This window comes from Aplidium turbinatum, chromosome 17 (genome assembly GCF_918807975.1).
Source record: "Aplidium turbinatum chromosome 17, kaAplTurb1.1, whole genome shotgun sequence".
Classification (NCBI taxonomy): domain Eukaryota; kingdom Metazoa; phylum Chordata; class Ascidiacea; order Aplousobranchia; family Polyclinidae; genus Aplidium; species Aplidium turbinatum.
Genome location: NC_137488.1, coordinates 11114815 through 11141849, shown reverse-complemented (window position 1 = coordinate 11141849; position 27035 = coordinate 11114815). Strand labels below are relative to the sequence as shown.

At 37.1% G+C, this 27035-nt stretch overlaps 1 protein-coding gene across 1 annotated transcript; it reads left to right on the top strand.

Annotated features, from left to right (window-relative positions):
• LOC145786176 (sushi, von Willebrand factor type A, EGF and pentraxin domain-containing protein 1-like) lies at positions 1-26979 on the top strand. The gene is made up of 25 exons (XM_082597821.1): positions 1-28; positions 961-1164; positions 1776-1970; positions 2415-2521; positions 4173-4386; positions 4844-5026; positions 6072-6251; positions 6416-6610; positions 6781-6975; positions 9556-9747; positions 10217-10411; positions 11024-11218; positions 11677-11868; positions 12621-12815; positions 12955-13146; positions 13513-13701; positions 14167-14361; positions 14726-14920; positions 15043-15234; positions 15875-16069; positions 23355-23555; positions 23999-24178; positions 24938-25135; positions 25629-25826; positions 26273-26979. Exons 1-25 carry the CDS (start codon positions 1-3, stop codon positions 26461-26463), a joined length of 4596 nt encoding a protein of 1531 aa, XP_082453947.1. The 3' UTR covers positions 26464-26979.
• Positions 26980-27035: the final 56 nt, after the last annotated feature.

Below are 27035 nucleotides of genomic sequence, written 5' to 3'. Positions count from 1 at the left end.
ATGACGGATCGTGAAACCAACTCAACAAGTGGGTTGAACAAAACCAAAACATAGAAAAGTCTTCAAAATGTTATCGTGTTCCAAACTGCTGTTTTAAATCAAAGAAACCTTGAGAGTGATTTTAGTGCTTATTAATTATTTCATGCTTACATGATGTCACTTTGTTTTAGAAAGTCGTCACAAGCCCTGTCTAAGTGACAATCATGTTAAAATATATAATTTTTGTATTGACTTTGATGATCTCTTCAATTATTGGTAAGTTTAACATGCTTATGATTTCTAGATGATGAAAAGAGTCGTATGTGCTCTGTTTGGCAACCAAATGAAAAGATAATTTTTTTCTTTTATAACTTGTTGTCGACCTTTACATCAATTATTCTCTTCTACAATTTCAGAGTAAATGTCGTCAACTTGATATTTTGTAATTTCGGCAGTCTTGAATATCTTTACTTTTCAAAATAGAAATCAGATGCTTTTTCTTCATTTGTCCTCTATCTGGCCTGTCATCACGATCCTTTTTGATACTCCATTAACCGTTTAATTCCAACTGTTGCCAATATTCCCCAACTCTTCACTAGGGTATCAATAATGAAATAAACAGGTTTGTTCGCAACTAACTTTTTTGAGTTGATTATATTCAATAATGTTTATATTAAACAATTTAAATATAACTTTATATTTTAGGCCTTTGTCTCAATGTACACCAAACGCTATACCATTGTTCAGAGCCTGGAAAATATTTGTCATAATTTTAAAGATTTGAGATTTTTTTCTGGGACTTTCAATAGCTTCTGTCTCTAGTTCTTACATCCTTGCTTGTCACTATTTGTCCTTACTTCGAAAAAACGAAATTGCTTACGCTCGTTAAAACAACCTCACTGGGTACGGTTATCAAAAAATGTTGTAAACAATCCAATTGAACTTATTATATCAATCATAAGTTAATTTGTCATTTTTCAGCACAAAGAAAATGCCCACGTGGTTACATTTTCTTCAAAGAAACTTTCTCTTGTCACAAATTATTCCGGGGTCCTGCAGCATGGAAGGAAGCAAGAGACACATGTGCAGAAGAGGGAGCTCATCTTGCATCGGTTCATTCAAATAATGAAATGAAACTGGTTCGAGCTTTGATGTGGACCTTCAGAGTCAGAACATTATTTTTAGGTAGATCTGTTTGTTAATCTTGTTTTAGTTATGTATGGTCTTATTTTCTTTCTCCAAGTAATATATTTTCATTGGTATTTCCCAAGCATGTTTTGTTTTGTCTTGTTTTTCTAAACCATGTAAATCTCTTTAAATTTTATACAAACGCTTATACATGATATTGACTTCTACTTTTCTTTTTAAGTGGTTGATCTTATTATCAGTAATAATCTAATGTTTGGTAAGTTAATGGAAAAATTATGCGAAGTCTACAGTTGGTCAAGAAGTCCAAGATGCTATTATTTCTGGCTTTTCGTGTTTAAACGTTAAAGTTATGGATCTTATCTTTTGTTCATTGTTTTTTGTCTTAAACTGATTGTTTATATATGATACCCAACGTCGTGGAAAGCTTCTCCTTTGGAATTATGGCAAAAAAGACTAATATTAATTTTTTACAATATCTTGCTTTAGAAATTTCAATGTAAAAAGGAATACCGTAGAAGTCTCACAGTATATTATTTAGTTAGTATTACTTACTCCCACGTTGTATCTTCATTAAAAATGTGTTTAAAAATGCCTAACAGTAAACTTCGTTGCGATCTATAGACAAAGTGACAGGTTTATGTTTTTAGGTGTGTACAAGCTCAATACAAATACTGACTTTATTAACGTTGATGGGACTGATGTTGATTATTACAACTGGTTAAACGGAAACAAACCGAGACGAGGAGGAAAGACTTGCGTGTCCGTGTCCAGATATCGCAATTTCAAATGGATCGGGTTCCCGTGCACCACCAGAATCCCTTTTATGTGCAAATACTACCCAGGTAGAGCATGAGTAAACCTAGGCGTTTTTAAGTTTTCTTGCTTTTTTGTTGTTGCTATGTTTATGTTGTTTGTACTGTAGATGAGTTATGTGAATTTAAAACTTGTCAAAAACCTTGATATTTCACTCACCATTAAAACAGTTTTTTTAAATGGATGTTCGCTTGTTAATGTTAATAATAATCAAATGCAGTAATAAAAGAATGCGCAAACAAAATCTTGTTTTTAGGAAATAAAGAATTTCAATTTTCAAAAGCAAATAGTATAAATGGTAAAAAAACGTGTATTCTATGCACGGTCACACACAATGTGGTCTAACTCTAAAACATAGAATATTTCAAATTTAGTGATGATCAGCAGCAGATAGCATTTTTCTATTCTTGTTTTTTTCTTCTTATCTACTCTATTCCACTATTTAAAGAGCTTTTTTTGGATCTTTTTCCTAGATCGGTCTTTGCTGAGGCCTACTAGACAACGTTGCTATGTATGCGAACATGCTGCATCTAATGAAGAATGCAATGCGAGGGGGAAAAGGGAATGTCCGTACGGAGCGGTGAGTGTGGCTTACTGTAGATTTCCGTAAAGCTGGTTCGATAAAAATTTGAAAAAGAACGGGTTAGATTGGAATCGGAATTCACATTTTAATTCCGCCCCTTTTTCATCAGATTTGCAGTTTCTTTGCAAGAATGCACACATGCACTCACGGTGATAAACTCCTCCGGCATAAAGTAAAACGCAATTGAGAAACTGATCTTGCTATAGTGACCTTAAGCAGGTCACTCCTTTGGACTCCTTGCACAAAATATAATTATCTGGTTTTTTTTAGAATACTAAACCAAAACATTTAAAACAGACTTGTGTTGGCTGCATGGAAGATCGTCAACTTGTCTTGACCGATACAATTTTTACAATTTTATTCTTTCAGAAAATTTTATCTTCTGGCCCACTTTGGACTTAGCCTACATTAATTTTAAGGGTTTGGACAAGTAATTTAGCCCCCGCTTACAATTTTATTCTTAGTGGCCTAAGTCGTTTTGCTTCAATTTAAAAGTTTTCTCAATACAAATAGATAGGCCTACACACTTGGGTTCTTAACTAAACTGATCATTTATACCTATCTAACTGTCTTTGTTTCAGTCCAGTTGAAAGAGATAACTTGATTACCTCAGGCATGCAAAGAAACCACAAGGGTATCAGTTTCTTCTGATAAGTTATATTAAAAAAATAGATATTTAAAGGAAAATTACCAACATAAAACTTATGATAAAATATATCAAAACCAATAACATTACAACAAGAAAATTTTGAAATAAGTCCGCAAAAAATTTCTAAAAATGGAGTGTTTTTTCCTTCATGAAGCCTATACTGATGAGAGTAGATGAATTTCTTTGGGGGTTGGTCGTTTACAAAAAAGAATCTCAAGCATTTATCACAGTTTTTAAATTAATCACAGGTTTACAGGAAATTTTTTAAATAAAACTAGTAGGCTAAAGCTGTTTGAAAGAAGGTGTCGCATGAACCTTAGTAAATACAAAGGGTGACTTATCATAAGATATCATAAGAAGAAAATCACGTTCAATGTTCAATGTAATGATATACGAAACGTTGAAGCTTTGCAAGGAACAGGTGCAGTGATCGCAATGGGTCATAAATCTCACGTAATTGCTTGTAGATCATGAATGATTTCTGCTTTGATGTAGCACATACCCTTATTTACAGTTGTTTATTACTGTATTTTGTCGGCTTTGAGGAAAACAGCCTCCAAGAATGAGAAAAATTGCAGGGATTCGCGTGTTGTGACATGGTATTTCATGGTCGCTGTGATGATTTCATTTTGAAGTTGTGACCTTTCAAAGGATTTTAAGGTCTTCATCATAACTATCATGTGTTAAGTTGTCTAGATAAGATCCAGATATGAAGTGACATCTGACGATTTTCTTTGCGATTACTTTGCATGCTTCAATGGTCGAATCAAAGAAAAAATCGAGAAAGAATTGTGAAAAAATGTCTTTGTATTACTCAGACCCGGAACAGCATAGATCTGCTTTCAACCATCAAGGCGTAAAAAGAAAAAGATCGTTGTATTGTCAAAAAAAAAACAGACTCTAGACAACTTCTTATTTATTTCTTCATTCGTAAACTATTTTACTCCATTTATGATCACACACACTTGCGTTAGCTAAAGTATAAAAATCCCATTTTAGAATTCTTGTCAAAACGAGGTGCGCTCAAGTGGAGATCAAAAGTGGATATCGAAGCGGTGTAAGCAAAAGGCTGCCTGCGAGAGTAATTTCATTCAGAACTCGCAAGCAGCTTGGTATCCATCTCAATGCACACCTTCGCATAGCACCAACAGCGTTTGCAGGTGCTGTTGTACGGGAGATTTGTGCAATGACAAAGAACTTCCTTGTCTAAATGGTAAATACCTTTAAGATTTTTATTGTAACTAACTGATTATAAACGAGTTTTAAGTCTTTTAATTATGCGCTGCATAAATTTTGGTACTTTTGTCTATAAAAACTGATTACCCACACCCATTCAGGGCCGATCTCCTTATCGGATCGTGATTGGGGCAATCGACCCCCCCCCCCGTAAAACACAGAAAAGTAACTTTATTCACGGAGAATTTGCTAAGTGAGATTAATGCAGATCTTGACATCGTTCTGTTTTGTTGAAATCGCCACTCTAAGGCTACTTGGTGGATCCGCCCCTGCCCGCACCTGAGTAACGCAAGAAACAATGATAGAGACCTATGCCTAATCTTTTTTTCTTTTACCATTGGCTAAGTGGCATGTATTCGTTTTCAAAGCTGATTGTTTAATCGGTCAAAAGAAAACAATCCAATTGTATTTAAATTTATTCCGCTTGTCTTCAGAAACCGCCTGTGCTAAACCAGCACCTGTGCCACGAAACGGAATTGTAAGTTGCACAAAAGGACAGCAACCTGGCTCGACTTGCAACACACGCTGCAGAGTTGGTTACAAATTGAGAGGGAACGCGACTCGACAATGCATCCCTGCCTCTGGAACGTGGACGAGGACAGCCCAAAGTTGCGAACGTAGGTTGAAAAGACGAGCCTTAGAATTCCACTCAAAAAAAGCTGGAAGTAAAATATACTTAAAATCCTTTTTGACACAAGTATTGGCGTTAACGGGAGGTAAGATGCCACAACTTGCTGCGTAGCCTACTCGTGCACCTCAAAGCTGTGGATGTTGGTGGAAAGCAGCAATGGGTATCTGTTTCAAATTCTACTTTGAAATAGACATTGTTTGAAACCTTGTTTGTATGTTATGGGACCTTGTTCCGCTAAAGTCTTTTGAAAAATAAAGATTTTTAGCATGTTTGTAAGACCGATGTAGAAAGAAATGACCAACCAATAAAATATGATATTGGAAGAGTGCATATTATTATTATTGATGTGTGATGCACTGAAAAAATCTCTAAAACGCTTTAAAATTTCATAAAGCAGAATGTATAATAGACTAACTACTTTTTAGTCGGTATTTAACAACATAGTGATGTCTCTTTTACAAATCTACAATCACTGCTAGTTTATTCTTGCTTGCATTTGCTTTCTGCTAATCCATGTGATGATACGAAAATCATGAAATATTGATTTTGTGGCGCAAGCTGCTGAGTTTGATTCTCACAGACCGAGTTCAAATCTGGTGCAAGCAGTGGAGTAGATTTGGATTACGGTTACAAACAAGAAACATCTTTTTGTAACAACTGCTTCCTTTTGTTGTTTTTGTTATTTCACTTAAATGACGATAAACTTCATCAATGCAACATGTTTCTTTTCATTAAATACTTTGGTCTGGCGAGGCTTGCCGATAGATTACCGACATTGATAAGGTGAAATCTATCGCAAGGTATTTATTTTTCCCGATTCCTATCGGATAGTGGGTCATCCTGACTATTGAACGTCCTATTCATAATATCTGACTGTATTTATTTTTTCACGTTGGCCTACTTAACTTTACTTCAGACTTTTAAAATAGTGAGTCAGAAGCCACAGAACAAATGTGTTTAACTTGCGATAAAAATACACTGGCTACATTTTCTCGTTCTCAACAATCCTAAGCTTTGCCTTAAACTTGCAGTGATAAAATGCAACACCCGTCAAGTCTCCCCGGGCAACGGTACAATGAGATGCTCCAAAAGCAATTCTTACAGGTCCAGGTGTCGCTTTTCGTGTCGAAAGAACTTTGCTTTGCGAGGAAGAAAAACAATCTTTTGCGGATTATCCAAGAGGTGGAGTGCACCAACTCCAACATGTCAAGGTGCAGTAGATTGTTTTCTATCAGGCAATGTTGGAAAGTGATATGGTAGAAAAATATTGTTGAAATCTAAGTTTAATTTACTTCAACACGTTGGATTTATCCAAAACTAAATTTATCAAAATTGCATTCTTTGAGAAATTAAATCATCTTTGTTTTTCTTCTAGAAATCACCTGTCCAAAAAATATTGCTTCACCAGCTAATGGAAAGATGGTGGCGCCGTCCTCTTACACTTTGTCTTCCAAGATCACTTTCAGTTGTGATGAAGGATTTAGAATGAAAGGAAGATCATCTCTGGAATGCGTGGACAGAAACAATGATGGAAATGGCGAATGGAGTTCAGGACAACCATCATGTGATGGTAAGTTAGCATCTAACGGCTTGGTAATAAATTCAATGTTTGTGAAATATAAAATTTAGAAACTGAAACTTTTTTTTGGAAAATTATCGAGTTTTGTCTGCAATTTTTTTTTTGTGAAAAAAGTAGGAAATTGGAAGAATGGGCAAGTTAAAATTTAATTTTTTTTTTAGTCATTACCTGCCAAAGTTTGAGCGTTCCGGAGAAAGGAGAATTTATTGATCCTCCTTCTCTGATGATTTTTGGATCTGTCATTGACATGGGATGTTTTCCGGGATACTTTCTAGTAGGAGACAACCATCTGCGTTGCTCTGATATCGATAATGATGGAGTGGGGGAGTGGAATGGAACTTTGGCTGTTTGCAATTGTAAGTTTGGAGATAGAATTTTTTTTTATAAGTTATTAGAATTTTTCTAGAGCTAGCCACTTCCGAAAAAGACAAATACATTGTTGTTACGTTGATCTATGTTCTGAAGAAGTTGAACCAATGTAAAATGAATTCGTTTTAAGGCTTGCCTGTTCATCGGCGTTCGTGTTCAGCTTGCCTTATATCATAAGTAGCCTATTTGCTAAACAACCATATAATTAAACAAAATGACAAAGCACGTCAGGTTAGTTTCGATATTCTGCTATATCCAAGTGTTGCTTCTGGAGGAGTTGATTAGCAATTGCATCATATTTTGCTTGAGTGACGCAAGTATTTGGAAAGTGTTCTTTCGTGTTGCGTGAAGAACAATGTTTTATCGTAGCCTTATGCTTTGCACCTACACACATATGTTACACAACTCATTTAACTTTACGCCTGAATTTTTAGACAACTTACTCTAAAAATGTTTGTCAAAACAACTTTATTCTTGTTTGTCAATCCAGAGATTTTAATCGCTAATTTTCTTCACAAAATTCTCTGTATTGCTATATGTAGAGTTCTGTAAATGAACGGCAATAATGAAGTTACTGATGGAAATCGCATATTTGCTACAAGACAGCTTCTAATAGTTCCCCAGACAGCAAAATCCATAACTTTTACATCAACAGATATGTAATGTAAATGCAAAAATAACGGATATTGCTATGTGGGTCAGAAGGCATGAAGGCATATTTTAACATAGGCTATGCCTAATGTGTCATTGCCCGAGGCTTGAGGAAATAAGTAGCTTTCTATCAACCAGCCAAAATATTAAAATAAAAGATGTCGACGAAATGGCGAACCAAAGCAAACACAGTTGTATCGTTGATATACTACACGGTAAACACAAAAAATTAGAAACCTTTTTTCCAAAGTTAAACAACTTTTTTTGGCTGTATGCTTTTTTGTTTTAATGTTTATATTGTTTAAGATACGGCGTAGATAAACTTGTATGATTTATGTTTAGTTAGACGAAATCACTCAATGCGCCTTTGTCACAAACCTGTTGTACAATTAAAACGTTTAGGGACTGCGTGAGAAAGTCAAAAGTAGTTTTAGTTTTTTTCAAACTGACACTTCGTGCTTCACTAAACCCACACCTCAAAAACTCACCTTTGATTATAGCATAAAATAGGGTCTCAAATCAAGGGTCTCAAATCAAATCAAATAAAATATTACAGCTTTGAAATTATTTTCTTCGTGGCAAGAGAGGGAACCATGTTTTCTTTGATTTTTGTTTATTCACTTGTCTATTATCATCATCTATTTGCTTGTTTAATGTCACTAGAAAGACACTGATTTAATATTTCTGCTTGTGATATTTTTTGTGACATTGCAAAGAAATAAAATTACGTATCGTAAGTAAAGTAAAACAAAATATTTTGTTTGGAAGAGCGTTGTAGAAAATATTTATATTATTATAATATTAATCAAGCTTAAACTTTAGTTCTACTATAAAAAACAAACTCTTTGCCGTACATATAAGATATTACACATTAATATTTAGTATTTAGCCTTTTACAGTTGAGATAGTTTTGAATTAAAAGTGTTGAATCAATACACGCACAGCAATAGTGAAGAGTACAACATGCATAATAAACTTCACTTAGGCCAGGGCTACTGAACTAATGTTAGCAAAGGTCCATTTTCACAAGTTGAATATTTTTGCGGTCTGGTGAATATTCCATATGCAACTACGAAAATTAAACAACCAGTAGCCTACGGGCACCGAAGCACTTTTCAGGTAGTGTAGCTGTGTGGATCGCACATCAGAGAAGACGGCAAAGCGTTAGGAGTCTGGGGGCGAAGCCCCCAGCCCCTTGGATAATCAAAAAAAATGCTTTTCCCTAATGGAAATCTGTTTAAAGAGGCTTTAAAATGTGGCAATGAGGTTATTCTTCCAGAAGCCCGAGGTCCACCTTCAACACCCAGAAGGTCCGGATTCGGATCGTGGTCCGCCAGTTGAGTAGCCCTGACTTAGGCAGTCGAACAACACTTAAGATAAACATAGTTACAAACGACACCGACTAAACCCCTTGTGCATTATACTATCAACGCTTTTTGACTTACCCTGACAAACTTTCTTCAGCTCTGCAATTTCTTTGCAGATAGTAAGTTCATATAATGTGATAAACTTAAATTTCAGATTAAGATACTGCCGATAAAAATTTATTTTTGCAGATATGTGCTTATTATATTGCATGTTGCACAACTTAAATGATAGGTTCGAGTCATGGAGATAGAAAACCCGTGTTTCAAAAGAATTGATGTCTCTTGTAGCTTGTGATTCACATTAGATTAAAATCGCTTCACGCTGTGCCATAATTGTGTATTATTGAAAGAATGAAACTTCACTTGTCTCCTGTGATTTAACGATTGTATTTGTTATTAACCTGTGTATTTACTGCTGTGAGAATACACTTATTGGCGTAAACTTGTTTCTAATTTTTAGTTTGTTTGAAAACTGTCTAGCCTAATAATTAGAATTTTTTCTAACCCCCTCTACAGGACACAAAATCTAGCGACTTTTATTTGTTTCAGTAATAACATGTCCAGTTTTGGATGAACCCGTCAACATGAAATTGACGCTTCCCAACGTACCTGTCTTTGCATCGGTTGCTTCCATTGCCTGCGATGAAGGTTATTTTCTTGTCGGCCGAAGCAACATCCAGTGCTTCGATTTTGACAACGACGGGGTTGGGGAATGGAATGGAAATCTACCGAACTGCAGACGTACGTGTTATTTAACGGTTATCTTGTGGGTGGTGGTACAGATTGATTTTTTTCTTTCATTAAAGATTTTAGCAAAACGTACAAATTCAGTTTATTGTGATAAACAAATGTAGTAAATAGAACTAGCTTTGTTTTCATTATAGTTTACATCAAATTGTTTTTGTTGTTTTATTTTAACATCATCCTAGCCTCCTCGGACGTTCTTTCCCATACAAACATCAAGTGTTTTCACCCCTTTGATATTGTTTTATGAGATAAAGAGTTTAAGCAGGTGTGTTCCGAGAAGAAAATAGTCAAATTGTTTGAACATACAACGACTCATACTGAAAGGTCCATTTTATCAAGTCTGTGATAAATTCAAGCCAGTCAATGGACACGTTTGAATAACTGTAATATCTTCGATCGGAAACTTTCGTGCTGGTATCTCGTTTCGTTTTTGCCGCGGAATCGTTCAAGCTTTTTTTTTCAGAAATTACCTGCTTGCCACTGGCACCCCCAGACAACGGTGAATTCCAAAGTCGTGTCAACCAGACAAATTACGGGTCAGTAGTAGTCACTCAATGCTTTGATGGGTATTTTCTTGATGGAGAAAATACGATTCAATGCGTTGATAGCAATAACGATGGGCTTGGGGAATGGAACGGAAAGCTACCAACATGCAGATGTAAGTGAAAAAGATAGTTAACGGGTTTTTTGTATGTTTAGTAAAAACATTGAAACTTTTCTTGTATTGCTGTGGCAAATGGCATTGATAGTAATGACAACCATACTGGGAACATTCATTTTTAAAAACTACCTTACTTTTGGTGGGTTAATAAATACCAAAGGACGAAAAATTCATTGTATAACTTATTGCAAAATCGTAAATTTATTGTTTCAACTCATTGTTTGCTGAAGCTTGTGTGGCGTTTCATCAGCAACTCTTCCGGCTAAGTTTGTTTGACATTCAAAAAGATACTGACACACACTCAGTTTGTTATTTCTCCGTATTTGAAATTGTCTGTATTTTTGTTGCTATAATCAACAATCATTTTTGGACTCAGCAGCACAAAATTACCCAGAAAGCATCAAACAATCTTTTGACACTTTAAAACAAGTTGTTGTTTTTTTGGGCAGTGTAACTGAACAGCACAAGCAAGCTATTAGCTGTTTGCTCTGCAGAAATAAAATTGAAAAATCCGTTTTTGTTTTCTACATAGGCCTATTTAGTAAAATAAATGCATGACCCCATGCTCACATGACAGTTGCAACAATTCTCTTTTTTTTACCATTTTAGTGATCGTTTGTCCCAAGTTAGACCCACCCGATAAAGGAGAATTTGTAGATCCTCCGACTGAGTTTGTGTTTGGTTCTGTTGTCACAACCAAATGCTTTGACGGTTATTTCTTGGTTGGCCGAAGTAATATTCAATGCTTTGACACGGACAATGATGGAGTAGGGGAATGGAATGGCGCTTTGCCCACATGCAGATGTGAGTACCGTTTGACGGTTGATTAACGGAGATAACAAACGCTTCTTTTCGTGATTTGGTTGTTTTCAATAAAAATGCAATGTAATGAAATTCACGTAATGAATGCACAGAGAACAAATTCTACACAGATTAAACGCAATTTTCTTTCAACTGAATTAGGCTAGGCTATCTATTTTGTACTGGCTGGATACTTAGCCTACAGCAGTACCTTCATTGGGTGAGTGTTCATAATTAAATACACCGGTTATTGAATTTAAACTTGCATAGGATTGAGATAACATTATTAGCGATTTAGTTCCAAAATTGATAAATCTAAATTATGACAGTAGCGATTTAATTATATTTCAAAATTACATCAAAGATGGATCAATTCTCTTACGGTAACATTTCAAAACAGTGGTATCTACAGCAGCTTGCTCTGAGTTTGAGCTAAAATTTATCGTAGCCCATTGTTACAGTAATTTTGTGTCCTCCCTTGGACGCTCCGGAGAACAGTCAACTGACAATCCCACCACAGCTTGTCTTTGGGTCTGTGATTTCTATTGAATGTGATGAAGGATACTTCCGCATGGGTCGAAGTATCTTGCAATGTTTTGATACGAATGGCGATGGGTTTGGGGAGTGGAACGGAGCATTGCCGATATGCAGGCGTATGTACAATAAGAATAGATTTTTAAAAATCCATATTGCGTGGAACGCTTATGGCATAATCAATGTTACAATGTAAACATCTTTTGATTATAAGAGAAAAATAACGACCTAGTGAAATAACAAACATGGATATAAATAAAAGCATTGAACTACAAACACCTCTGCGTTTACTTTACGCTTACCTCATGCTTACCTTATATTTACATTATACTTACCTTACCTTATACTATCGCTTATAGCGAGAGGATGTGTAATACTGTATCAGAATGCGCTGACCGACAGAACATAACCGCACAGCAATAAAAAGTACGAACTTCTACTAAATACGCTACCACTCAGCCAACTATGTGTAGCCTAAGCAAGCGCTCATCAGAACACAACTGGCCATGAACTAGCTTACCAGAGTGCTCAAAGAAACAGCATGAAATACGATTTAAATTTCAATCGCGGTTGAACCAAAAATACTATAGAAAATAAAATATATTGAACTTACTGGAACTACCCCAATGTACCCCATGTTCACCATAAATAAAAATATAAGTTTAAAAATTAAAAGGAATGACTTACACCTGATATGACATTCGGAAAATCCATACCATAAAATTCGGTAATTGGGCATACGCAATTGGCTCAACTCCTTTACAAGCACCCCGATTACTAGAATGAAACGTTTTTTAAGATGTACTCAGTGTTCACTTTGAAAATAAATGTATTTCCACACCAAAAATTTAGTACCAGTATTTTTTTTTAGAAATAACCTGCCAACCACTTGTGGCTCCGCAAAACGGAAAAATTGCATCTTTGCCACCAAATCTGGTTTATGGGTCGCAAATCAACTTTGATTGTGACACTAAATATTTTCTTATTGGAAGCAAATCCCTGAAATGTGGAGATCAAGATGGTGATGGAGAAGGAGCATGGATAGGAAGTCTTCCTTCCTGCAGCCGTGAGTACATTTTTGGGCTTTGATAAAGTTAAATGTAGAAACACAAGCCACATAACTATACAATTCAAGCTTTGATTTAAATAGTAAGTTAAAGTAAGAATTTTGGTCAACGGAAGGTTACTATGTCTTGGTTTTTCAGTGATCACTTGTCCGAACTTAAATCCTCCGGAAAATGGATTATTTGTTTCAACCGATTCCGTTGAATTTGGTTCAGCTTTGAAAAGCGGTTGCGACGCAGGATACGTCCTAACTGGAGAGCCAGTTTTATCATGTGTTGATGCCAACAACGATGGCGTAGGAGCGTGGAACGCTTCTCTTCCAACTTGTGAACGTAAGCAAGCATATGACAAAAATATCACTGGTTATTGACAAGGTTTTCATAAAGTTTTCAAAGTAACAGGCTGTGTTTTTCTAAGGAAGCCTTTTTAAAAAATACCCTATACGAGGTTGTCACTACTTCAAGGTTTTGCTGCTTCAGAAGATTATTTTCATGACACCTGCAAATTAAAATAAATTTAAAAGGGCCGTTAAAGCTATCCCTGAGCTATTAATGTCCCAATTAACTGCCAATCAGCAACAAGAGGTGATTTACACACATTCATTTGACATAGTAAAAATGGTTGAGATAACTTATCTGTTGAAGTAGCGAGTGACTTTATGAAATTAAACTTTTGACAAATTTGTGTAATTGTTATAGGAATTATATGTCTGGAATCGTTAGAAGCTCCTGAAAACGGTAATGTTGTGGCTCCACGTCTACCAGAGTGGGGGACACTTGCAGTATACTCGTGCAACCCTAGATACTTTATGAACGGAATTGGCCAACGCCGTTGTGGAGATCAAGATGGAATTGGGGAGTGGATAGAGTTGCCTCCCACTTGTACTTGTAAGACACTTTGCGTTTTCTTTGCTAAACCTCACAGAAGTCTTTATGTTGAAAGCAAAGCATATAGCTTAGCTGCCGTTGTCCTAAAATTGTTTCTAATGCAAGCAGCTAAAAAAAACAAGTTTACAAACTAACGAAACTAGGCATATGAGGAATGTTTCAAAAAGTAGCCTGTTATGGTCGTTAAAAACATAACATCATAGTTCCTCTTTAATTTAGTTAGTTTTTTTTCCAGACAACTACTTTGTCTGGTCCAGATCCTTACCAGATCGGGTACGGATCTGGCCAGATCTTTGCCATATAAAGTGGCTGTACTGTATGAGCAAGTATGCGACGACTTCTCCAGTTAAAAGGCTTGGTTAGATTAGTTGGTGAATAATGTTGTGCTAGTTCACACTTCTACAAATAGTAGGCTAATACGGCAACGCTCAAAATCATTTACACAGTAGCCTACAATTTCTATAGTGATCGAATGCAACGAATTGTCAGAGCCAGAAAACGGTGAATATATAGAAACCGATTTAATATTGAAAATTGGGACCCAAATCGACATCAAATGTTCGGAAGGCTTCCATCCACAAATGGATGGTGATGTTGTTTGCTCTGATGCTGGCAACAGTTCAGTTGGAGAATGGATCGGAAATTTGCCTTCCTGCATCCGTAAGTAAAATGTGGCTCAAAGTAGCCTATAAAAATTTTGTTTTATACAATTTCAAAAAAAGTTTATAAATAGTGCTGCTTTCGCATACGCCACTCCTGCACAGAGGGCCTCTACGTAGACCAGTAGTTCCCAACCTTTCTGGCGTATTTACCCCTTTGTTCATGTTGAAGCTTTTTATTCTTCCCCTGTTACATCACGTAGGCACTTAGGCAGCGCATGGCTGAAAAAGTAGAAGTGTTGCTTTTTACAATCATTCGTTTCGTTTCACACTTCTGCGCTAAATTGTCATTGTGGTCGAACTATTTCGTCTTGGGATAATTTAGATTTAACAAATTTTTCAATTAAGGGGTGAAACTTTTTCAGTAATCGAATGTAACGCACTGTCGGATCCAGAAAACGGTGAATATATAGAAACCGATTCAATCTTGAAAGTTGGGACTCAAATCGACATCAAATGTTCCAAAGGATTCCATCCACAAATTGATGGTGATGTTGTTTGCACTGATGCTGGCAACAGTTCAGTTGGAGAATGGGTTGGAAATTTACCTTTATGCATCCGTAAGTCAAATTTCTCAAAGTACAACAGGCTACATGATTTGTATAATAGGCTACCAGCCAAATCTTGTGCATAAATTCCCTCTTCGATTCTTGCAAGTTTAGTTTTCTTCTTATCATTGTAGAAATCGAATGCGAATTATTTTCTACTCCTGCCAATGGAAATGCGCTGTGCACTCAATCAAACTTCTATGGAAGTTTGTGCTCTTTTGCCTGTCTTCACGGCTACTGGCTGAATGGTAGTCGTACCTCACAATGCATCGATGACGATGGAAATGGTGCCGGAGAATGGTCGCAACCCAACCCAGTGTGTCAGAGTAAGAGTTTTGTAGCAAGAGTTGTTATAGTTTTGTGTTCAATCAGTATAAATAAGCAGTTGCACCTTCTGCCGCATTGTGATGTATTTGTCATGATGCAATAGGTAACAGATCAGATCGTAAATTGCATACATGCTTGGGCTCCAACCAGGGCGAGTAATCTGCATTGATTGCATTAAAAGAAATAACACACAGGCTGCATGCCACTGACACTATAGGATCTATAGCTTGGGTTCCTTGCCACTGCCGAAAGATAGTAGATGGCAAAGCTAATCTACTCAGCAAAAACTAACAAAGGTTCACACAAAAGGGATATTTCCACTTTGGTCGTTATAAATCTTAATACGACAATTTAGGCAGCCTCTTACCCAAGTATAGCCCACGACACAGAGCATGCTATAACTCATAGTTAAGGCAGATTTTTGAATCTACCGCAACAATTAGTATTAAGAAATCAGTTTCGTTTATCAAAGGGGCAAATTTACTAAATCATGAAAGCTAAAGTGCATGACAGATAACCAAATTCTGATTCGAAATTAGCTAATAGGCTTAAGTTACGACTAAATCTTCGGCAAGTGGAAAAAGAAAGTAAAGAGCTTATGAAGCTTAGACTATGTTTTGCTTGATTGCATGGTTTTAGAGATCACCTGCTCTCCTGAGTTGATCAATCCGGTAAATGGAAGCATAAGCTGCAATGACTCGTCCAACATCGATTCGGAATGTCACTTTTCTTGCGCTAGTGGTTATACTTTGAGCGGAAATGACATAGCAAAATGTCAAGATGAGAACCAAGATGGCATTGGAGAATGGAGCGATGAACCTGCTATTTGTAATCGTAAGTTCATGCAGACTTGGTCACTGTAGTTGACAACACTAATAATAATAATGATGAGGTTTCATTTATTGTCGCTCCACAACAGCTAAGGTATTTTAGCGACAGGGGTCATTTTTAATTTATGTCTGGTTTTACGATGTCATCACATTATTACCCGACTTATTCTCACTACGTTATGCAAGAAAGAACATAATCGGTACCGTTTTTAAAGTCTTCGATTTGACCCGACCTGGAATCGATCTCACATACCAGCACCAGAGCCGAAGGCAAAACCACTCGGCTACTGTGCTGGTAAGTTGGCAACTATAAGCAACGTCTCGCGCTATACTTAATCAGCAAATCAGTTGCTTTATACGTTGATGTAACGTAAAATTGGGTAGATTTACTTGCTGTGAAGTTGTAATGGCTAGCGTTGCCTATAAACGATTACGTCCACAAAATCTGATTGAAGAGCCGTTCTTGAAGCTTGGTGTGCGTTGTTCACTGCGTAATCCGCATCCAAAATTGCTTCATTCTGCCATTTGTTTATTTACAAAGACTGATAGAGATTATTTATTACGACTGTTAACATTTTATCTGAACTGTAGAGAAGAAAAATAGAGCAGTCTAGCATAAAAACTAATGGAGAAAACCAGAACTAAACCGATTAAATTAAAATGACTGCCAAAGTGCGATAGGCCAAACCACAAAGTCATGTAGTCTGGGAGCCAAACGCCATTTTTTCCCTTAACCTTGCATTGCGGTATTAAGTTTTTTTTACTGTTGGTTTTGGTAGCCAAGGATCTCTATTTTCAGAAACTGCTTGATGACATGTTGTCACCTTTGGGCAATTTGAGAAATTCAAGATGGCGTCCAAGATGGCCGCCATTACTTTTAAACGACCATAACTCCCTATCCATTCACCTTAGGAAGGTGATTTTTGTCTCTATACCTAGGTTGTAGGGGTCAAGCTATCCATTAGAACTAAGTATTACGTTAATATCGTATTACATAATGGTAATTTCCAAGATGGCGTCCAAGATGGCCGCCATTACCTATAAATGACCATAACTCCCTATCCATTCACCATAGAAAGGTGATTTTTGTCTCTAAACCTAGGTTGTAGGGGTCAAGCTATCCATAGAACGAAGTATTATCTTAATATCGTATTACATACATAATGGTAATTTCCAAGATGGCGTCCAAGATGGCCGCCATTACCTATAGATGACCATAACTTCCTATTCATTCACCTTAGGAAGGTGATTTTTGTCTATACCTAGGTTGTAGGGGTCAAGCTATCCATTAGAACTAAGTATTATCTTAATATCGTATTACATATATAATGGTAATTTCCAAGATGGCGTCCAAGATGGCCGCCATTACCTATAAATGACCATAACTCCCTATCCATTCACCTTAGGAAGGTGATTTTTGTCTCTAAACTTAGGTTGTAGGGGTCAAGCTATCCATAGAACGAAGTATTATCTTAGTATCGTATTACATACATAATGGTAATTTCCAAAATGGCGTCCAAGATGGCCGCCATTACCTATAAATGACCATAACTCCCTATCCATTCACCATAGAAAGGTGATTTTTGTCTCTAAACTTAGGTTGTAGGGGTCAAGCTATCCATAGAACGAAGTATTATCTTAATATCGTATTACATACATAATGGTAATTTCCAAGATGGCGTCCAAGATGGCCGCCATTACCTATAGATGACCATAACTTCCTATCCATTCACCTTAGGAAGGTGATTTTTGTCTCTATACCTAGGTTGTAGGGGTCAAGCTATCCATAGAACGAAGTATTATCTTAGTATCGTATTACATACATAATGGTAATTTCCAAAATGGCGTCCAAGATGGCCGCCATTACCTATAAATGACCATAACTTCCTATCCATTCACCATAGGAAGGTGATTTTTGTCTATACCTAGGTTGTAGGGGTCAAGCTATCCATTAGAACTAAGTATTATCTTAATATCGTATTACATACATAATGGTAATTTCCAAGATGGCCGTAAAAGGTAAAGGGGGGTCCCATACTTGATTCAAGTGTCGGGTATGAGAAGATAAGGTTCTCATTGTACTAAGCCTTCGGCACTAAGGAGAGTAGGGTGGCCAGTTCCTTTCTCTCGGCCGCCTTTACTTCAGCAACTACGCCCACCCAATTTATTACACCCTGGGTAGAGGTGAGCGGTGTTTTTCAACAACCAGCTGAAGCCGGGAGTCGAACCAGGTTTGCATAATTGGAAAGCCAACAACGTTGCGCCATCCCACCGCAATTTGTGTGAAATTCATGGCCGTAGTAGCACTAAATTATCTTACATACTATTCTATGCTGTCAGGTTATAGCAACCCGATTATAGCAGGCGCAAAATATTGTGTATTTCATGTTATCAGAGTTGCAACTACAAGCACGTGAACTGCATGGAGTAGTACTGTGGCATCCATATTTTATTAGACGTCGTATACCATCTCTGGGGCTAGTTCGACTTCATCAGGTAGGGTGACTGGTTGAAGGGACTTGTTTTGGTCATCCTTTACCCAACCATATTTCGTTTGATCTATCGAAGTGTTATGAATGCAGTAGCCTTTCCAATTTTGAAATAGGAGGCGACGATGTCACAGCCAGAAAGTGCATGTGCCGTGAGTAGTCATTTGACTACCTGACAATGCTTCTGTAGCCTACAGTTTTTTTTCCTATATCAAGCACCGCGCTTCCTTTGATTGGGGACTCCATCAATACAACATTCTTGAGATTTGCCGTGTGATGATAATGCAGCAACAGTCAGTGGCGCCGCCAGACCTTCAACAATGGGGGGGCAAAATATTGACAGTGCAAGACAGTAGCGTAGTCAAAAAATTTGAAAGGGGGGTGTTGACAACCGGCGGGCGCAGCCCGATGGCGTGTTTGCCGAAGGCGACACTTAGCGGCGGGGGGTCTGGGGGGCCTCCCCCAGAAAATTTTGAAAAATTACTTTCAGTTTGGTGCATTCTGAGAGCATTTTCAACAAAATTGTGGGTATGAATATTTCTGTAAAATGGTGCTGTCCGGTGGCATAGCAAAAGAATAAGATCATGTTTTCTTCGGCATTTTTCGGAAATAAAGCTAAGTCTCTGTGTTTTCTTGTTGCTAATTCCAGACTGAGATATTTGAATGTTTGGTATTGGCAAAACTCGCTCTTTTAATGCAGTTTCGTTTAAAATTAGGCAAACTTTGTTTTAGAGACATAGGTTGATTGCTTTTTTTGCGAGATTATTACAGTTTTATTATTTATCAATTTTCTCCTTGGTTGATTCAAAAAGCGATCTTATTCCGGTAAGTCACTAACTTTTATGCTCTGAAGTCAACCCAAAGTTTAGAAAATGTAACGTCATAGAGGTCATACATCTTGATGAGTGTCAAACAAAAAGCTTTGAGACAATGAAGTTACTTTAGGCTATTTCTGATATATTCAAGTTTTGTATAACGAATAGCTGTTTAGATGTTAATCTAGATCGAACATGCGATCTCAGCAGTTTCAGATGGCTTGCATCCTTGCACAGTTTGACGAGAAATTACATCATAGGCTAAAGCTTTTCTTGTAAACAATGTATTAACATCCGTAAATTCAATTTAAAAGGTTGAAACCCCCGAACCCCCCTCCCTTGGCTACGCCACTGGTGCAAGACAGTTAGACAGTGGTATATTATTTAATTTCTCTTGTTTTCTACCACGGCTGGAAAAAATGTTTAGCTTCCCGGGAATATGTTTTTTAGAGAAAAAAGTTTCCGCGGCTTACAGTCACGATAATGAGAATCTTATATTTTACTGATCTCGGGGGCTGACGTAAACCTTAAAAGTCATGTCGACATATTCTTGATGCCCCCCCTTATCGAAAATTGTTCTTTGTAATACCGCTTTGAAGGAGGATTACGAGTTACGACTATGAACAAAAGAATAAATTTAACACTTCATTTTGAATTAAAAAGACATGACGTAATGTCTTCCAACCTTAGTTATATATTTTTTCATTACGTAACGTCTTGTAGGAATAAATTGAAAATCAGTATGATCACTCAAAATGAAAGCAATGGGACTACGAATCCTCACTAAACCAATCAATCAATGGTCTTGGTGCACCGAAGATGACAACCTTACATTTTACTGATCTCCGGAGCTGACGTAAACCTTAAGGCATAGATCTGTTGACTCAATGCAAACCCTTTGAAGGTTGGGGGGTTGTCAATTCAACTTTTTTGTATCAACAGTTGTATCTCTAAAACCACTGAGGCTGCGACTACGAGATTTCTTGATTTTTCCTAACTTTTATTCACCTCTATTGAGCTGAAATTTTGAGCGAATAAAGGTTATATATTGAAAGATATAAGGTATTTCTCAGCACATCCTCTGAAATATTTCATATTCTAATTGTGAAACATTTTCCCATCAGCTGGATGAAAGTAATTAATTTGGCCCATGTCTCGTTAATCCTAACTGTTTCACAGCGTGAAGGGCATTGGCTGTATGTAAAATAATGTAAAAAAAAATTAATCACAACATTACAATGCACGTTCTTCATTACTCTACCAAAAAATAATGTGTAAACTCAGGCTACAAATTACACTCATAAGTGACCTCAACATTACAACGTATATGAGCAGTGCTAAAATTCATATAGTTTTAATTTTCGGATATGCTCAGAGTGAATAATTTTACAAAGTGAATCCCAAATTTTGAAACCGTGCCAAAATAACAGAGATATCACTCCTAAAGCATAAGAAGAATCGACAGCCCCCCCCAAACTGAGCAAGACTCCAGGAGCCCAACCTTCTAAGGGTTAAAAGTCATGTCGACTTATTCTTGATGCCCCCCTTATCGAAAATTGTTCTTTGTAATACCGCTTTGAAGGTGGATTACGAGTTACGACTATGAACAAAAGAATAAATTTTAAACTTCAATTTGTATTGAAAATACATGACGTAATGTCTTCCAACCTTATCACATTTTTTTCATTACGTAATATTTACCACCACCAAACCACTTTTGACGACCGAATTTGTTAATTTATTATTCGGTAAAATGTTTAGATGATGTCACGTCATTACGCTGATTTGAGATATAATTGCATTCATGACGTCGTATGGATGAAAAACTTTTACAAGTTTTATACTCTGCTGAGATTAAAGAAGAAACATAAATGATAAATATTGGAGAAATTGAGTCTCCTTTACAACTTAAGAATTGAACAACTCAAAACTGCTGAAACAAAACGTTTTGTTTAAGTGAAATAATCACTGCAAGCAACCAATGCCAAAATGCGGGCGGAAGAAGTCATGGGAGTGTGAGGTATCAAAAATTTAACAGGTTGTTATTTTTCTACATCAATGTGACGTTAGTTAAAACTTTAAAAAGTCTATATATCTTTGCTTCTGTAGAAAATCTTTTTATCTACTGTACAATTTAGTCATCAAGGTTTTCCATACTTTTTTTAAAGAAAGAGCTTTTACCCCCCCCCCCCCCCTCCCCCCTTTGCAACTTGAGTTGACTTACTTGAGGTTGGGATCCAAATATTAAAAAAATAATATTAATAAGTATTAATAAAAAAAAAAAATTAAAAAGATGATGCCCAAAACATTGGGGGGGCAGCTGCCCCGCCTGCCCCCCCCCCTGCCGGCGCCACTGGCAACAGTACAAAGACGTCAGTGTCATCGGCAACGACAGTGATTTTGCTTTCTGCATTTTGCGAGGCACCACTCAAGACCTGTTGAACAATGACGTTATCTTCTTCTTCTTCGTTATCTGCTTCTTCGTTTGAACCTGGAGGCTTGAAGTGTATGTTAAAGCACAGTTTCTGTGACATTTAACTGTGCATTCAGGATTTTCACTAACTTTTTCTTCAAGAAGTTCATGATACCTGTCCCCATAGATTTTGCTATGCTTGATAAAGTTTTGAATACTGACAGGACCAGTGTCTTTCAACGGTTCAGCCTTATTCTCACATCCAAATTTGGACACGAAAAAGCACTGTTCTCCATTCATGTTTCACTATTGGTGATCGTCAAACTATATTATAGGCTACGGGCAGCAGGGCTTGATTAAGGCTGATGGGGGCCCGAGGCACAACTAAGTTTAGGGGCCCCTATTGGCAATCGCTTTCAATGCAGAGCAGGAGTGCTCAACTGTTACGGCAAAATCGTTACACAATTTGAAATTGTTACTCAAAAATAACAACTGTGGACACACTAGCACAACAACTTTCACTACCTACGCATACGGTACTAATGTAAAAAAAAATGGGGGGCCCTAAAACCAGGGGGCCTGAGGCCTGTGCCTCATGGTTAATCGGGCCCTGACGGGCAGCACCTAAAAAGACAATAGTGAATTATTAGTGTCCGTCTACTACAATATTATAGTTACATGGGATTTAGGCTACAGGGAGTTATGCTATGCTCATTTATAGGTAATGGCGGCCATCTTGAACGCCATCTTGGAAATTACCATTATGTATGTAATACGATATTAAGATAATTCTTAGTTCTAATGGATAGCTTGACCCCTACAACCTAAGTATAGAGACAAAAATCACCTTCCTAAGGTGAATGGATAGGAAATTATGGTCATTTATAGGAAATGGCGGCTATCTTGGACGCCATCTTGGAAATTACCATTATGTAATACGATATTAAGATAATACTTCGTTCTATGGATAGCTTGACCCCTAGCCCTACAACTTAAGTATAAAGACAAAAATCACCTTCCTAAGGTGAATGTATAGGGAGTTACGGCCATTTTTAGGTAATGGCGGCCATCTTGGAAATTACCATTATGTAATACGATATTAAGATAATAATTAGTTCTAATGGATAGCTTGACCCCTACAACCTAGGTATAAAGACAAAAATCACCTTCCTAAGGTGAATGGATAGGGAGTTACAGTCATTTATAGGTAATGGCGGCCATCTTGGACGCCATCTTGGAAATTACCATTATGTATGTAATACGATATTAACGTAATACTTAGTTCTAATGGATAGCTTGACCCCTACAACCTAGGTATAGAGACAAAAATCACCTTCCTAAGGTGAATGGATAGGGAGCTATGGTCATTTATAGGTAATGGCGGCCATCTTGGACGCCATCTTGAATTTCTCAAGTTGCCCAAAGGTGACAACATGTCATCAAGCAGTTTCTGAAAATAGAGACCCTTGGCTACCAAAATCAACAGTAAAAAAAACTTAATACAACAATGCAGGGTCAACCATCCCCGCTCCCGGACTAATGCGAAAAGAGTTTAACCCGAATGCATTTTAGAAATCAAATGTGAGCCGCAAGCGTCGCCAGAAAACGGTGGGGTTCGTTGCACCGATGGTCTTGTCTATGGAAGCAAATGTGTGTTTGACTGTTCGGAAGGGTTTGCGCTGGTTGGCTCTGATTTTGCTCTCTGCACTGATCCTGCTCTCGATGGAACGGGAAGTTGGGCAGGCGTGCAAGAATTTCCGCCTGTTTGCGAAAGTAAGTTTTTTATTAAAGAAGTTTAACAATATTGCAAAATTTATTTTACAAAAATAGCTTAATCAGTAAAGGGTATAGGCCTACATTGACTAACATGCGCAGTTGTTCCAAAACTGGAATGCATTACTTTTAAACAACAACTAATCTTGTTACATCAAATATAATTATTAGCTTACTTTCTAAAACCTCTACACTACAGCCTGTTTCACCCTAAAAAGGGAGTCATCAAAATTCAGAAGGTCCTTATTCAAATAAAACTAGTATGATTTTATTCTAAAGTTCTAAGGATCCCTTATTTAAGGTGAAACAGGCTACAGCCTGTAGCGGTTTTAGAAAGTAATAACTTAAATGTAGCCTAATTTGTTCTGTTTGGCCTTTTTGCTTGGCATTGAACCTTTTTGTATTAATAGTGTGATTGTTTAACTAATCTTATACGATTTCAGGTGTTTTGTGTGAAACGGAAAGTTCCGATCCTGTTAACGGAACCCACCAATGTTCCGATGGTGCTCGTTTTAGAAGCGAATGCAGTTACGCTTGCGCGGATGGATACAAGATGATTGGGTCCCCAAACAGAGATTGCAGGTCCGATAGAAAGTGGAGTGCCGAAGAACCAACATGTGAAAGTAAGGTTTTGTATAAAAGCTCGGTTTAGCAAAAAAATTAACAAAATGTAAATTAGGCTACCTAATAAGAAATATTTTCCCGTGGAGGCTGCCGACTGGTATAATCTATCAATGATGACTTTTAGTCTACAAGATTAGTTAAAAAATGGTTTTCAAATAACTTAGAACAGAAAAAACGCTCAAGTTTGGTGGTAAATTTTAAAATTAGGCCTATAAGCTAGATTTTTCTTTAAAATGTCATTAGATTAGTTCTAATTGTAACACTGGAATCCGACAAAAAAAGGGGATTGTTGAAACTGCAAATCGTCAAGGGGCGAGTGTATTGAAAAAAACATCATGTAGCCTAATTTCAACTTTTCATTGGATAATCCATTAAAATAACATCATTAAAATATTAAAATGAGCGATTACCGTAGCCTAACTTTTCAAAAATATACAAAATTCTACATTGGAACTCTTGTCCTATTTAATAGCGTGCAGTAGACTATAGGCCACATAGTAGCCTAACGTTGTAAACTAACTTTCATTGCCACCAATCTCCTTTCTGATGCGCTGTATCATTTCTCACTTAGCCTAGGTGTATGTTTGCAAGTCTGTAGTAGCCTATGCTGTAGGCCTACATTCGTCTGCATTTCTGATTTTTGCCCATCAAAATAAACTTTCTGCTTCTTTTGCCAGCAAAACATATAGCCTCTCTATTTTTTATCAGTTATTAGGCCTACGGTATTGAAATTAATGGGATCTTGTTTTTTTCTTTAGTTCTTCGTTGCAAGCCTACTCCAAGAAACCCTGCAAACGGTTTTGTGTTTTGTACTGACGGTGATAAATATGGAAGCAGCTGTCGTTACTTCTGTGACTTGAGATATCAGCTGGTTGGAGCTTCGGCATCAGTTTGTTCTGAGGATAAGGACGGTGATGGTTTTGGAGAATTCGATACCGATCCACCAGTGTGTGAAGGTAGTCTAAAGAAGTTGTTCAACGATGCTAAAAATGATATTAGTAGGTTATTATAATTTAATTCCGGGATTATTTGGTTTTAAATTCCGGAAAAATTTATGTAGGCCACAGAAGGGCCATAGAACCGGAAAAAAATTTACGAAAGTGGAAAGTTCAGTACGCCACCCGTTGAGGTCGAGCTTATGTTGAGAGTTTGAATTCAGCTGATTTTTTAACTTTTGTCAAATTTACAAAGAGTGTGAAAACAAAAAGCATGAAGTGTTTTAAAATTTCAGTTTTTTCATTAGTTCACTAATTACAGTAGGCTGAGTGCTTTTCTGCAACTCATCCAATATGTTTTATTACTCTCCTTTTACCATTTCATCAGTTTTTCGAGCTGGAGATTTCGAAAAAACAGTTCTGTAACATAAGTTTTCAGCTTGCGCTCAACTAAGTAAAATATTGCAATTCACTCGGCAAAACTGATTGCACCACTACACCCCTTTTTTTTCAGCAATTTTCTGCCCTGCAATAGAAGGTCCAATCACAGGCGGACGCATTATATGTGGCCTTGGTTTGCCAAGTGCTGACAGCAACAGATATGGCTCAGAGTGCGTGCTCGCCTGCAACGGCGGTTGGATCATTGATGGGATACACAGAACAGCATGTTTCGGAAAGGGTGTGTGGTCAGAAACACTTGGAAATTGCGCAAGTATGAATGCTGCATAGGCTATGTTAACTTCATGAAGAGAGTATTATGGTTTTGAACCTACATCCTCGGACTGACAAAGCCTTGATAGGTTATTCCTGGAAGTTTCCGATTGTCGAAGTGTTGTTGCCGGGAAATTATTCCATCTATTAGGTGCCACTGAATGGAGAGCAGTCCATGTTATGCTCAAGCGCACATCCCGAGAGTCGAACCAGTGCCGCTTCATCGTGAAGCTTCTTCATTCACGAAGGCACTTCTTCATTTTTTTTTAATGAATGAGTTTTTGACAAAGTGGCAAAACAATTTAAATTCGGCTCAAAATTTACCAAATCACTTGTTGTGAAAATACATAAATTATGCTCGTGCATATAAATGGTTTAATGAAATAAACGTTGGCTAAGTTTAGACTACGCAGCCTGTTGGGAATAACTTTTTTTATGTTTTTTTAGGGTACAATTGTGTGCCGCCGCTTCTCACCCCAGTGTTTGGCACAAAGCGATGCTCGTCACGTGATGATGCGATTGGCACCACTTGCAGGTTTTCGTGCCAACGAGGCACAGTTTTAGAGGGCAATGACGTCATAACGTGCCAAGCCGACGCAACGTGGAGTGCCCGTTCGCCGATCTGTTCCCGAAAATAATATAAACGTTTGTTTAACGTTGTTTTTATCATGTTAATCGAGTTTCCAATGTCAATACATTTTGCACTTTAATTTTTAAAACAGATGGTTTATACATCAAACGTCATTCAACAGAATATAAAACATTTCATAAGAAATCAGTTTGCGATTACCCAGACAGCAAAATCTGTCTTATTTGCTTTGACAATGTAAAATAACGGATTCTGCTGTCTGGGTGGCCACTGCTGATAAAATTGTCTGTTTGAAAACTGTTGTTAAATAGATACAGATAGTTTATGATGTCAAGGGTTCTCGACCGGTGGTATATTTCTTCTGTCATGTGTGTAAATCGACTATTAAGGAAGAAAAGACAGCTTACAAGACAAAAGCGCAAAAATCTAATCTGAAAAGCCCCGATGCGGGTAAATTTATGCTTGGATAGCCGTCAAAACTAAACGAAAGTAAGAAGATTGAGAACCCATGGTCTATGTTGCAAAGGAATATTTTTATTAACTTAAGAGCCACATCATTAACCAAGCTATACCAAAACCATTTTTCACTGCAGTAATGTTTCGTTTTAACTTTCAATAAAA

Excerpts from the sequence above, each read along its gene's own strand:
- LOC145786176 (XM_082597821.1), top strand. The coding sequence starts at position 1 with ATGACGGATCGTGAAACCAACTCAACAA. Across the intron at positions 1,971-2,414 it reads TATGTGCAAATACTACCCAG|ATCGGTCTTTGCTGAGGCCT; the intron begins GTAGAGCATGAG and ends TCTTTTTCCTAG. Across the intron at positions 5,027-6,071 it reads GACAGCCCAAAGTTGCGAAC|TGATAAAATGCAACACCCGT; the intron begins GTAGGTTGAAAA and ends TTAAACTTGCAG.